The sequence below is a fragment of the Brassica napus genome, chromosome A6 (assembly GCF_020379485.1).
Source record: "Brassica napus cultivar Da-Ae chromosome A6, Da-Ae, whole genome shotgun sequence".
Taxonomy (NCBI): Eukaryota; Viridiplantae; Streptophyta; class Magnoliopsida; order Brassicales; family Brassicaceae; genus Brassica; species Brassica napus.
The window spans coordinates 24622745-24637089 of record NC_063439.1 but is presented as its reverse complement, the minus strand read 5'-3'; the positions used below and the strand labels follow the sequence as shown (position 1 = coordinate 24637089).

The window sequence follows — 14345 nt, the reverse complement described above, 5'->3', positions numbered from 1 at the left end:
AGAAGTTCAAAAGGTGGATCGTTTAACTTTCCACGTAATATTTAGTCAGGCATCATAACGAGAATTGCTCTTACTCTTTATTAATAACAAAAAATCAACGCCAATGGATACAAATACAAATGCAACATGAATATTTGTAGTATTCTGAATCAGAGATTCTAATAAAATCAGAAAACACAAAACCTCTTCTTTCTTTTTCTCTCGACCATGTAGTTACCGTATATGAACTCGTGTTTTGTATATATATACATTTTAGACCGGACAATAACACGGTTCATCAATAAACCGGTCTCTGCCCACAATTCGGTTCAATTTCAGGGTTCTTGTCCAAAAGTGTAAGAAGTGCTCTGTTTCTTTTGATCCTTCCTCTTCCAGCTTCTTTCAACAACGCAGCTAGCCTCTGCTTCTCATCCTCAACCTCCGGATTCGCCGTCCCAAGCTTCTCCTCTCTTGTCCCAACAACATACTCTAGTATCTCTATCGCATCCTCTAACCTACAAACCAAAAAACACATTGCTTACACCGCAAGAAACTTCAAAAACATAACCTAAACTAAAAAGATGTGTTAGTAATATACCTGCCCATTGCGTCGTATGTTCCGGCAAGGTTACTGTAAACCGCCAACGTGTCGGGATGGTACGGCCCATACTCATTCTCAAGAATGCCTTTCGCCTCTTCAAACAAATCCGCAGCTTCGTTGATCGCGTAACGTTGGACGCACGCAAGCCCCATTTGGTTCAAAGCAATCCCAAACATAGCCGTCTTCTTCTCTCCGCTGTTTCGAAACTTCGAAACCGCGCTCTTGAAGATGTTATAAGACTCCGGATAGTTCCCCATCATGTAAGAGATCACACCCATCTGAGCCTCAATACCAGCAACCGTGTTCTGCTGACCCGGAGCATTCACATATATCTTCAACGCGCGTCTCAGCAGCTTAAGCGCCTGGTCAAGCTCATTCATCGACTGATAAATCGCGGAGATCTCTACAAAACCCGTCGCCACCTCTTCCATCGGAGTCCCCGGAGACGGCTTTAGGTATATCCTAAGCGCGTTTTCGCAGTAGGACTTCGAATCTCGCAGCTTCCCTATCTTGTTGTATAGATCAGCAAGCCTGACGTAAACCGAAGCAACGGAGGAGTGATTCTCACCTTTGGACTGCTTAAACACAGCCAAGGCCTTCTGGTACGAGAATATCGACTCGTCAAACCTAGCTAGAGACATGTAGGCGTCCCCGATGCTACAATCTATAGACGCAACGTCTTCTCTATGGTTCTGTGAGGACATAGCCATGCTGGCTAGAACGTAATGCTCGAGGGCAACCTCGTAGTCACCTTTGGCGTCGCAGATGAGGCCCATTAGTTTTCTATCCGCGGCTTCTTCGATGGAAGCTGTAGCTGTGGAGCCGTTCTCTTTGTGTATGTCTAAAGCCATTTGGCAAAGCCTTGAGGCTTCTTCGAACTGCATCGCTTGGACGTGTGCTTCTGCTAGGTACCGACAAGTTTCGCCGACTCGTGGGTCTGTTTCTCCGAGAACTTGTCTTTGTATCTCCAAACCCGCTGTGTAGAGGAGAAGAGAGTTTTCGACTTGGCCCATTAGGCCGTACATGTCGCCGAGCTGCATGCACCCTGCGAATTTAGCTAAGGAGTGGTCCTCTCCGTCTTCTATCATCGGTATCTCGATGGACCGTTCGAGAACGGGAACCGCTTCGTTGTACTTGCCTAAACCGGCGTAGGTAGCTGCTAAGATATGTAGAGACATGACCAGATTCAACCCTTGTTGCGTCTCTCCTTCGGCGCGTTTCTCGAAAGCTTTCACCGCACGTAACGCTAAATCAAGAGCTTTGTTTAGGTTCTCGCCGGATGAAACCATCTCTCTCGCTTGCTCTAATAACAACGGTCCTATCTCAGGACTCTCTTCATCTACAGACACCTTCCTGAGATCTGGAGATTTCCTCGAAGAGATTCTCGAACCAGGGAGTTTCGAATTAGGGCTTGTTTTCGCAAGTTTCTCTGGTTTCTTGTGGCTCAAGCTACCTTCTCTGTTTTTACTTTCCTTGTTGCTTTCTTCCTTCTTCTCCAAGACAACGTCTTTTTTTCTCTCTCCGACATCTCCTCCCACGAGATGCCTCAGCTCCAGATCGATTCTCGACTCAGCTCCGTATGAAATGAAACTCGCCCTCGAAGGGGATTGGTCATCGGAGCTCTCCATCTCGCAGACGTTGTGATAAAGCTGCTCGATGGAAGCGTTCATGGCGCCGTCCATGGCGAGATCTATGGAGCTTAAAGGACTCCTCGGCGAGGCCTGAACGGCGGCAGAGTCGTCTTTACCCCTGTCATGGCTCTCTCCTATCTCCATTTCTAAATCAAAGCTTCTGCCACACCAAATCAAACTACAAATCTGAATCACAGGATAAATCACAACAGGTTTCTAAGAACTAAAATCAGTTAAAAACAAGAAGACGGTTAGTTTGACTTTCTGTTAGGACAAGAAGACGAAACATAAGTCCATAATTGGACAAGAACCAGCGGTAGCCCCCGTCAGGGCAAGTGGTAAACTCTAAAAGGAAAGATGGAAACTGGGAGAATTCCGCTCTGTTAAGAGAGAGAGAACTAACGAAAATTGGAACGGACTCATCTAGATTCAGTTATTAACAGAGAGCATTAAAAACTCAGATCTGAAGAAAAAATTGAAGAGATTGGAGATAAAGATCGTACCTATACGTGTCTCTCTGTGACTCTTGAAGAAGCCAAGAAGAAGTCGAATTGTGTGCTTCGTTGGCTTAGTTGGGTGTAGAGATAAAAATCGAAGATGGAGGATTTGGTCTCTTGTACTTTTCAATTCTAGGTGCTCTTTTTTTTTTATATCATCCTTTTCAGTGTCTCATAGCTAATGTATACAAAAATATACATTCACACTCTACAAGGCAAGATAATGAGATAGAGAGAGATGAAGCAACAACATTTATGCCAAACTCTCTCACCGTCCTATGTATAAGCCAATATGTAAAGAAGAAAAGGGCATGTTTTCTTTTATATTTAGGGGGTCTACAAGGTGTAGTTAATTAATTCTCAGTCCACCTTTTAATTCAATTATTGAATAGATTAAAGATAGGGAAGATGATAATTTACTCTTTTTCTGTTTTTCATGTTATTAATGATATCATTACAAAAAAAGGAGTTACAGACAAATTAAAGAACCCTAAAGGAATAGAGTGAAGAAGATTGACTCTTGAAGCAATAAAGAAGATGACTTCTCCCCTACTCGCACCTCTCTCTCTCTCTCTCTTTCTCTCTTTCAAAATAATTTTCTGGAATTTTTTATAGTTAAATTCAAATGTTATAATATACATCTAGTCACAAGTTGCTATTTGTTTTAATCTTGAAAGAAATATAGTTTCCTTGAAATGCAAATTTTTGGGGTTTTGAGAGTTGCCCGTTAACAGCCAGCTAATTAAAAGCTGGGGAAAGATCACAAGTCTACGTCAAACTCTTCAGATTCCCAGCTGTATAATCGCTCCGTTGAGATTTCACCACGTGTCATTCTTAATCATTCATTTACCTCCTTAATCATCGCATTATCTTTTCATTTATGTAGTTAAGTTAAAATTGAGCCTTTTGATATCATGGATGCACTGTTACTATATAGACTTTAGGAAACGAATACTGGACCACTAGATTTATTCGCTTGTACATTAGCAAGAATTTATCTTAATGACGGTATGACACGTAGATCACAGCTGCACGTTAGACAGCCTGGTTTTTATGAATCAGAAGTGGTCCACCTTTAAGCCCATTACGGCTCCATGGGCCCTTAGTCATCAATGTAGGGCATACCCGTAATGTTTATGTGTAATCATACCAAAAATCCACAAAAAATATTTTAAAATGCTTCAATACAAAAATATGCCACTACAAATGTACGCTCCAGTTTGAAGGTTTTTAATAGGAGATAATATTTCAATCCAAAAAACTTAATATATATATATATATATATATACATAGTTAATTATGACAACTGAATTTCTATAAATAAAAATTATGGTTGATATATTATATTATTCAATTGATACTGAGATGAAATTAATTATACGTCATCAAGATTAAAAATCTCTAAAAAAGTGAGTCAAATACGTCAATCCATTCAATTTGTATCGATTCTTCTGTCAGCAACTCAACATCAAATTTTTTTTATATATTCACATAATTTGATATATATTTTGCTTTTGACTATAGTGATGATTGTTTCAGCAGTTTTTAGTTTTAGTTTTTGGATTTTAGATTTTAGTTTTTGGTTTTTAGATTTTGGTTTTTGGTTTTCAGCTTTTGGTTTTTGGTTTTTAGATTTAGATTTTGGTTTTTGGTTTTGCAGTATTTTTTTTTATTTTTGCAAAAATTAATTAATGAGTTACTTTGAAATAATACAACAAAATAAAAATAAATATTTATATTTACAATTAAAATTATCAAAATATTGTGATAATTATTTTAAAATAAAATACAATAACATATTTTAATTATTATAGTTTTATAAAAAAAATATTATGATAAAATATTTATCATAAAATTTATATAAATTGCAAAAAAAAATATTTAAAAGTTTGAAACTACTTAGAAAATTTTCTTATATAAATTATTTTTAATTTTATAAACTTAAATAGCAATATTTTTTTAAAATATTATAAATTATATAAATATAAAAATACTTCTAATTTTGAAACTAATTATAAAATTTCTCATATAAATTATTTATATTTTCTTAAAATTGAATGGCTATTTTTATTTTTCATGACTAATACAATATATTGTATTAGTAAAACATATTATGTTTTTATAATTTTAGTTATTTTTAATGTGACTAGTTATTATTAAAATTATTCTATTATTTTATATAGAGAAATTAATAACTAAGTTTTAAAATTAATTAATATTATTTATAAACTATATAAATTTATTTTACAGATATTAAACACAAATAAATTATATCACATTATTGTTTAAATTATAGCTAATGTACCAAAAATTGTATGATTATTTATCTTTATGAAAATATTATTTATTAATTATTAATTAATTAAATGTTGTAGTTTCTACCCAAAAAATCAAAATTTGTTTTTCCTTTCAAAAGCTCACAAAAGTTGGTTTTTGGTTTTTCTTCGCAAATTGGTTAAACTTTTCAAAAACTAGTTTCCCTAAATTTTAGAGAATCTATTTATTAGAAATCTTGATTGGCAAATCAAATGGTTTCTACAAAAACAAAAACTAAAAACTAAAACTTGATTGGATGAAAAATGGTTTTTGCAAAAACAAAAAATAAAAACCAAAAACTAAAGCAAAAACCACAAACAATCAACTTCTATATGATGGAGTCGTATAGTCCAGTACCAACATATAACATTAGGTTACTTTTGTAATCGCTTTTAAAAGGCGATAAATCGAATTTCTTTTTGGAACGACTACCTAACCAACATACTTATAGCTAAAATGTCTTCCCTATCCACTAACCAACACAATAGCTAAATGACTTTGCAATCACATTATGTTATTGGTTGGTCGGTCATGTATTTGCATGATATGGACTTTTACAAGAGACAGAAACAACCCACACGTTTGTTCCTGATTTTAAGACCTCACCACTTTATTTCCTTCTGATTTGTATTTTTGTATTGCGTAAAGACACTCTGTAACGACATTATACTTTATTTTGAAGAAAATGCTCAATTAATTAGCATTAAATAATTAGTGTATAGACCGATATCAAATTCTAATCATTGTGGACTGTTGGCCGGTTCTCTTTCTTTAACTCTTTCGCCGCTCGAATCCCTACCAGATCTTATCTATTATTCACTAAATTATTTGGTTTAATCAATCTTACGCGTTTAGATACCGACACTTTTATTTTCATCGACCGCCATTTTCTTTAAACGAGTATTTTTTTTACACTATATAGTATTATTAAGTACAAAAAGTTCTAAACAATAAAAACTAACAAAAAAAAAATTAAAAATAGATATACCAGCAGAAATCCAAAATAAACTAACACATATCTATTTTACTTATAAATGACTAAAAATTTTCATATAAAATTTCTATATTTGTTTTTGAAATTGAATCTCAAAACGATCATATTAATTCAAAACACCATGTTTCAGACTGAACTGAGAACTATTCTCTTTTTAATATTCGAGTAGAAATCATCAACACAAAACAACTCTTTATATTGTTTTATTGATAATAACAAAGCCAAAGAGGTTATCATTCCATAAAATTTTTTGCTGCCTTTCAAGATAACTATAGTATACAATAAGAAATCCATCACCATCAAATAAAAAACTATCAACAACGATTAAAGCCGGTAAAACTCTTCTTCTTGCCATCAACGATTAAAGAACCATCACCTTTAGACAAATCTTTTTGTCAACCTTTCTAACCTTTAAAGTTTCAAGTTGGAACTCTCTAAATATCAATTGTTTCAGCTGACTTCGGAGAAATAATGGTTAAAAACTTTAGAGGTAAATTTGTAGAATTCGCAAAATACATTTATTAGTATTAAAATAGAACTTGCAATATATTATGATGGATAACATATAGAACCAATGTTTAATATACAACAACACAAAATTTGACGGCAAATTTCTAGGAGGCGGGGGGAGAGGGGGTGGAGGGGGGTGTGTGGAACTCTATCCCTTAGAAATAGGATAGAGCTACACAAAATATATGTTGCATATATGAACTCTATTACTCGGAAATAACAACAAAAATATCAATTGTCAGTCATTAGAAATGTGATGGGGCTCTATCCTTGTTGAGGGGTTGGTTATTGATGGCTGGACTATTTTGGGAATGGTTGTTTCCCGAATTAGTGTCTTCTCTGGCATAGATCCTCCCCTTGGCGGGCTTCGAAGCGAGGATGCATGTTTTCTTCAAATCTGTAAGTTGATGAATCTCTACGGTGATGATGGCAGTTAACATTTTTGAAAGTCGATGTTCTACTAGAATCCAACGATTAAGACCGCGGGATGATTCCGATGTGGACCTCTTAAAACACACACCACTGATGGATCTGTTTGATGGACTTGGACGTCCAGTATGGTGAAGTCGGTGGACAATTGGATAGAGGATCGCCGGTGTCCAAATTAGAGAAGGTTACTTCACAACTCTGTTTTTTTTTTCTGTTTATCTTTTTCTCTTTTACTCTATGCTTGTTTGTTTAGATTAAAGTCGATTTTTTTGTAATCAAAAAAGCCGTTTTTCCAATTCACCAGAAAGGGACTGTAGCCAATTTCTCTTTTTTTAACAACGGCACTGTAATCAATGATTCTATTGGGAAAAAATTAATATATTATTATTTAAAAAAAGATTCGACTTATATTTGCTTATTGCAAACCCAAACTATTTTTAACACTTCTGAACACACGAACTCGTAATGACGAAACACCTACCATAGTATAACATTGACAAGTGACAACAAATCAAATATCTAGCTCATTTACACTTATATATTTATTATAAACATAAGACATGAGAAAAATTTCTGTATTTTTTAGTTTTGATACATTTATTTGCTGAAAGATATCTAAAACAATATACCCAATCATTGCTTTCTTAAATTACTTTTTGACCATGTTCAAAAATTATTAACGGTACATATTTAACGATATAATGAAATAAATTTTAAAATTATCAATTAGGTTTAATGTTTCTCTTAAAATTATAAGTTCTAAATTTAGTAGTATATCTAAAAAAAGTTAAAGTTTAGATTATAATTTATTTTTCAGAAGTTCTTAATTTGTTTTTTAGATTTGGACCATGTTTAAACATTCTACTTCCATTGCTATTAGACGACCATGTACCTAATATATTAATGTAAAAATTATGGTGAATCTTCCATGTAAAACAATTTGCAAAACCAAGAGCAGATGTTTCAAAAACCGCTATAATCAAAAGATATATACACATATATGTATATATGTTTAAACCACAAAGCTTTCTCTCCAGGCGACGAAAAGGGCGATTAGGGTTTCTCCCGAGTCGCGCCGATCACTGATCTCACGTCGGTGGCCGAGAAAACACTCCGTCGTCCACATGATTTCCAAATCGATGTCCTCCCCTGGCGAGCCTCCTACGGCAGATCCCGAAAAGAAATCCTTCACCGCGAAAGAAGTTCGTTTGTCAAACTCGGCGCTCGACTCAAAGTTGCAGGCTTCTTCGGACCAAGCCTCAGCTCCGACAGCCTCCGCTCCTTCGTATGCCCAAAGATTCAAGTCGTCGCTCAGAAATCTCAGAAAAATCTCGAACCCTACTTTTCTCGAAGATGGAACACCGGTGGTTCAAGCGCCAGCTTCCGTGCTTCTGAAGACCGCGGAGCTCTGGAAAGACCACATCGTGGCACACTTTCATGGTACTTGTCCTCCACCAGAAAAGATCTTTGCAGATCTGAACCCTGTGTGGGGTAAATATGGAGACATAACGGTGAGAATGGTCTCGGAGACGTCGTGCTTGATATACGTCCCAAACGTGAATTCAAGAGAGTGGGTACTGCAAGTAGGATACTGGCAAGTAGATCATTGTGCAGTCTCAGTCTTCCCTTGGTCTCCAGAAGGATCTCTTCATGATTTGGAATTGAAGTTTGCTCCAACCTGGGTCATATTAAAGAACGTTCCACCTCAGCTGTACTCCCTGGATGGCATTAGTGTAGTTGCAAGTGCAGTTGGAGAACCCCTCCATACTGAGAAATCAAGACTGGATCCATATCATTTTGGAGATACCAAAGTCAAGATAGAGATCGATTTGTCAGTGACTCCGCCAGATGTGGTTGAAGTGAGGGATGCTGAAAGTAACTCGGTGAGAATAAAGATAGAGTACCCAAAACTCCCCCCTAAATGTCGTAATTGTGGAAAGTTTGGGCATTTGATGAATCGCTGTCCTCAACCCCTGATGAAAAGAAAGCCTCAGATAAAAACTCCGGTGAAAGAGAAGGTCAAAGTTGCTATAGCTCCGCCTTCAGTTTCAGTCGCGACAGCTAGTGATCCGGTGGTTCTTGCGATAACGGAGAAGACGCAAGAGAGAGGAGATACTCAAGCACACTCTCCGCGATCCTCCTTAAATACGCAAAGGCGAGCTCGGTCGAGGTCCAGAGCTAGGGAGAGACGAAGAAGCCTCTCACAGCTGCCCTCTTATCGTATAAAAGTCTATTGCAGCGAAGGGGAAGAAGGAGAGATAGTTGAGGGCGTAAGGAGTTTGGGAACAGAAGTAATGGGAGAGGAAAAGATAAAGGTCTTGGGAAAAGATGTAGAAGAAAGATTTGAGTTGAATAGTGAGGATGAAGAGTCTGTATATGCGGTTCCACCACAGGAAGAACATATTTGGATATTGCCAAAAGCGGCGAGGCGTGCTCGGAAGAAGATGGAACAGAGGGCTGTTTGGAATGCTTCAGGGGGTCAGATGTTAAAGCAAAGGATCCCAATGTTTGTGAACCGAGGTGGTACCTCGGGGAAGAAACATAACCTCTGATCTTTTCAGTTTGAGTGACTGCCCCTACAGTGAATGATTATGAAGATATTTAGCTGGAATGTAAGGGGATTAAACAGTACGGATCGTCAGAGAGTTGTTAAAGAATGGGTTCGAAATGGTCGTCTTTCAGTTGGAGCTTTCCTTGAGACTCATGTCAGAGAGGAATACGCTACGGTAATTCATGAGACAGTGGTACCAGGCTGGAGGTGTGTTACAAATTACTCGGGTTCAGAAGGAGGTCGTATTTGGGTTGTTTGGGAGCCAGCGGTTTCGGTTATGGTTTACAGCAAGTCCGATCAGATGGTGGTCTGTGGGGTGCTAGAACCAGAGACTGGATTGGAGTTTACAGTAATTTTTGTTTATGGATATAATACAGAAATTCAAAGGAGAAGATTGTGGGAGGAATTGGTTTTGGTTTCCGGCATGAATGTGGTTAAAGAGAAGCCACTAATTGTTCTTGGAGACTTTAACCAGATTAGAACAGCGTCAGAGCATTTCTCGATTGCCTCTTATCAGCTTCCTGTGAGTGGAATGGGAGAATTGCAAGACTGTCTACTGGACTGTGGATTGGATGACCTTGAAACTCGAGGGGTTTTCTACTCCTGGACAAACGGGAGGACAGAAGATCCCATTCTCAGGAAACTGGACAGAGCACTAGGTAACGATTCTTGAAGACAGAACTTTCTGGATATTGTAGCAGTCTTTGAAGCGCCAGGGGACTCAGATCACTCCCCTTGCGTAATAGATTTTGAGGTGGTGCCTGAGATAAGGAAATCGAGCTTTAAGTACTTTTCCTTTCTCTCTACACATCCAAGATATTTGGGAGATCTTCAAGCAGCTTGGAGCGAGAGTATCCTTACGGGATCCAAAATGTTTTCGCTGAAGCAGAGGCTTAAAGCGGCTAAGAAGGCTTGTAGGGAGATTAATAGAGTGGGCTTTGATAACATTCAGCAGAGAGCGAAAGAAGCAATGTTGAGTCTGAAGAGTGTGCAGGAGCGTCTTATGACTGCGCCCACAGATTCGTTATTCCGGGAAGAGTTTGTGGCGAGAAAGAAATGGAAGTTTTTTGAAGCAGCTCAGAACGTGTTTTTCATAAGGAAATCTAGAGTCCGATGGCTTAAAGATGGAGATGCAAATACCACGTTCTACTACAACTCAGTGATCGCTCATCAAGCACGCAACGCTATACGTTATCTAATTGATGACAATGGGGTCAAAATCTGTAACAAAGCTCAGATAAAAGATATGGTGGTCTCGTATTTTCAAAATCTGCTTGGAGCGGTGAATGGAGAAGTAGAACCCTTGTCGGTTGCAGAGCTTGAAGGGTTAATGAGTTTCCGATGTGCAGAGGCAACGAAAGAGGCGTTGATAAAAATACCTTCAGAGGAAGAGATTAAAGGTATTTTTTTCTCAATGCCGAAGAGCAAAGCTCCAGGGCCAGATGGTTTTCCGGCGGAGTTTTTTTGGGAGTCTTGGAGTGTAGTGGGGGAGGATTCGATGCAGTGAAGGAGTTCTTTCAAGGAGGAAGATTGCTGAGAGGCTTCAATGAGACAGCAATTTCTCTAATTCCGAAGGTTGTAGGGGCAGATAAGTTGAATTTGTTCAGACCCATTTCGCTCTGCTCTACAATCTACAAGGTCATTGCAAGGGCGTTAAAGACTAAGCTTCAGTTAGTGGTTGATAACATCGTTCAGAGAAACCAAGTGGGGTTTATTCAGAAGAGATTGCTTTGTGAAAATGTCCTTTTAGCGTCAGAGTTGGTTACTGATTTTCACAAAGCAGGGGAGGTTAGGAGAGGTTGTTTAAAAATCGATCTCTCGAAGGCTTATGACAACTTACATTGGGAGTTTGTATTAAATCTGCTCGAAGCTTTTGACATGCCAGATAAGTTCATTGGCTGGGTGAAGGAGTGTATATCCACGCCTGCTTACTCTGTTATCGTTAATGGGGAACTTAATGGTCATTTTGAAGGAAGGAAGGGGTTGAGGCAGGGAGATCCAATCTCATCACTATTATTTGTAATGGCTATGGATGTGCTCTCTAAGATGCTGGATAAAGGGGCAGTGAATCAAGTGTTCAAGCCGCATCCATCATGTGTAGATCCGCTGATCACTCATCTGAGCTTTGCAGATGACGTTTTAATCTTCTTTGATGGAACTGAGGAATCGCTAACAGGGATTATGAGCATTCTGGAGGAGTTCAGATTGGTCTCGGGTTTAAAGATTAATAAGGAGAAGACAGAGCTACTGTTAGATGGAGGCTGCACTGCTAGTTGTCAAGAAATGGCAGAAAGGTTGGGAATAAAGCAAGGGGCACTGCCCATTCGCTACTTGGGAGTTCCGCTGTCATCAAAAAAAATGAAGAAGAGTGACTTCCAACCTTTGCTAGACAAGATACTCCTTAGATTCAATTCATGGACAGTGCGGCATTTATCCTTTGCTGGGCGGTTCCAACTCATCCAAGCAGTAATTTACTCTACTATTACTTTCTGGGCATCAATTTTTATCATCCCGAAAGAATGCATAAAACTGTTAGAGCAAATGTGTAATGCATTTTTGTGGAGAGGAGCACCAACAGCAGCTAGGGGTGTTAAGGTTTCTTGGATATCAGTGTGTACTCCTAAAGAAGAAGGTGGCTTGGGGCTAAGGAGATTGGAGGAGTGGAATCAAGTGCTTGGCTTAAAACTGATTTGGCTGATTTTTGCAGCAGGAGGTTCGTTGTGGGTTTCGTGGGTCAGACGTCACCTGATAGGCGATCAAAACCTTTGGGAGCTTCAACCTCAGAGAAGTGATAGTTGGATTTGGAAGAGCATTTGCAACCTCCGACATATTGCTCGCCCCATGTTAGTATGTGAGGTAGGTAATGGTCTTTCTGCTAGTTTTTGGCACGACAACTGGACTACCCTTGGTCCCTTGATTGATCTCACAGGTCCAAGAGGGCCGGGAGTAACTGGTCTTCATGTTGACGCGGTGGTAGCAGAGGCAATGAGAGATGGAAACTGGTGGGTCACTAGGAGTAGAAGTAGAAACAGATTGATTACCCTGATCCGGGACTCCTTACCAGCAGCTGCTCCAATTATAGCTTCTGAAGCGGAGGATATTTACTTATGGAAACCCGGAAATAGAGTTGCTTCCTGCTCTTTCTCCACTGCGGATACTTGGGCAGCCCTGCATCCCCAGGGAGAGACAGTGTTCTGGAGTCAACAAGTTTGGTTTCAAGGGAGGATTCCGAAGCATGCTTTTATTACTTGGGTGATTGCAAGAGACAGATTGGGTACGAGAGATAGAATGAGGAGGTGGGGTTTGCAGGTTCCGTCAGTCTGCATCCTATGCAACTCGACAGATGAAACAAGGCAGCATCTCTTTTTTGAGTGCAGGTACAGTTCCGAGGTTTGGAGTTTCTTCTGTTCTAGAATGAACTTAAACCCACCTGCTCTGTTTGAAGACGGGTTGAGATGGTTGAGAAATCCATCTTCTGATGAGTTTGTGAAGTTGATACTGAAGCTTGTATACCAAGCAGCACTATATGGTATTTGGAGGGAGAGGAACACTAGAATTCATAACCAGTTTTTTCGTCCTCCTCGGGCTGTCATTCTCGAGATGAAACAAACGATTCAGGCACGATTGGATCCTTTATCAAGAGTTCATAACTCAAGGAGAACCGATACTACTTTGCTTGCCACTTGGTTCAGTTTCTTTGACAGCTGAGGGTTAAGCGAGTTTTGCAGTGATAGGTAGAAGAGGTGAAGAGTCTGGAGAGTCAGAAGAAGGTTAGAAACGTTGGTTTTTTTCTTGGAGGTAAGTAGAAGATTTTGGTATAGATAAGGGTTTTTATTATGTTTACCCGTTTGTGGGCGCCTCTTAGGTGTAAAGTTGTAATGCCCAGTTTAATAAATGGAATAAAGGAATAATTTAAAAAAAAAAAAAAAAAAAAAAAAAAAACAAAACTGAACCACACATGTAGGTAAAAATAAAGTCCATGCATAGTCGAAAAAAACAAAATGCTTACTGTTTTCCTGGTCAAATAAGCATTTGTCAAGCTTTTAAAGGTTCTGTGAAAGTTAACATTTTTTACAAAATTAAAATTTCTCTTTCGCTTTTACAAGAAGAAAAAAACAGAAAAAGGAACATTATATTTGCTTTTGGTGTACGAATGGCTGTGCAGAAAGTTTGACTGTCCCATAATGGCTTTCATGTCTTTTTTTTTTGTTCTTTTTTGGCTTTCATGTTTTTCCATGCATCTGTTTGTATTTAGATCTTTTTAGGAGCATCTCCAGACGAAACTATATAACTTCAAATATAAATTTTTTTGCTTTTCAAAAAGGAATTTTAAAATTTTAATTTTGGAATTTTAAAGAGTGAAACTTTATATTTGAAATTTTACTACTCAAAACTCTAAATTTGAAGTTTCATCAATTTATTTACATTTTAGTCATTATAACTAATTACACATCACATTTATGATTATTAAGTGTTTTTTAATTTATCATTTTAATCCTTAAAACATTTTATATCATAAATATTTCAAATTTATTTTTATAAATATAAATTTTACACATAAAATTTTAAAAAAACTTTAAATAAGATTTATAATATTTTAAAACTAAAATTAGGCAACAAGAATATTACAAAGAAAATTCTTAATTTTTTTTTAAAGATACATGAAGACATAATTATTACAAAAATTTAAATATTACAACAATACTAATAGTATAGTTAATTTGCTCCGGAACCTCCAAAAACTTTAAAATATTCTCCTAACAAATTTTGTATAACCAAAGATGAAGCATTACGGAAATAATTTTATGAAATAATGTGGTATTTTCTTGTAGCTTAG

The 14345-nt window shown here is 37.6% G+C and overlaps 1 protein-coding gene across 4 annotated transcripts; it reads right to left on the bottom strand.

Annotated features, from left to right (window-relative positions):
• Window positions 1-55: 55 nt before the first annotated feature.
• On the bottom strand, window positions 56-3352 carry LOC106349219 (protein KINESIN LIGHT CHAIN-RELATED 2). Of its 4 annotated transcripts, none has more exons than XM_048735359.1 (3): window positions 2715-3352; window positions 578-2591; window positions 56-494 (listed from the first exon to the last, which is right to left on the bottom strand). In XM_048735359.1, the coding sequence occupies exons 2-3, from the start codon at window positions 2353-2355 to the stop codon at window positions 278-280; spliced, it is 1995 nt and encodes a 664-aa protein (XP_048591316.1). In that variant the 5' UTR covers window positions 2356-2591; window positions 2715-3352; the 3' UTR covers window positions 56-277. The 4 variants fall into 4 exon arrangements, with proteins under 4 accessions (XP_048591316.1, XP_048591315.1, XP_048591314.1 ...); XM_048735358.1 differs by having other exon boundaries at window positions 578-2389; XM_048735357.1 differs by having other exon boundaries at window positions 578-2371.
• Window positions 3353-14345: the final 10993 nt, after the last annotated feature.

What these genes read in the sequence shown, in the direction of transcription:
- LOC106349219 (XM_048735359.1), bottom strand. Translation starts at nt 2,355, where the DNA reads ATGGAGATAGGAGAGAGCCATGACAGGGGTAAAGACGACTCTGCCGCC. An exon ending in ACATACGACGCAATGGGCAG is followed by an intron (nt 495 to 577) that starts GTATATTACTAA and finishes TTTGGTTTGTAG; the next exon opens with GTTAGAGGATGCGATAGAGA.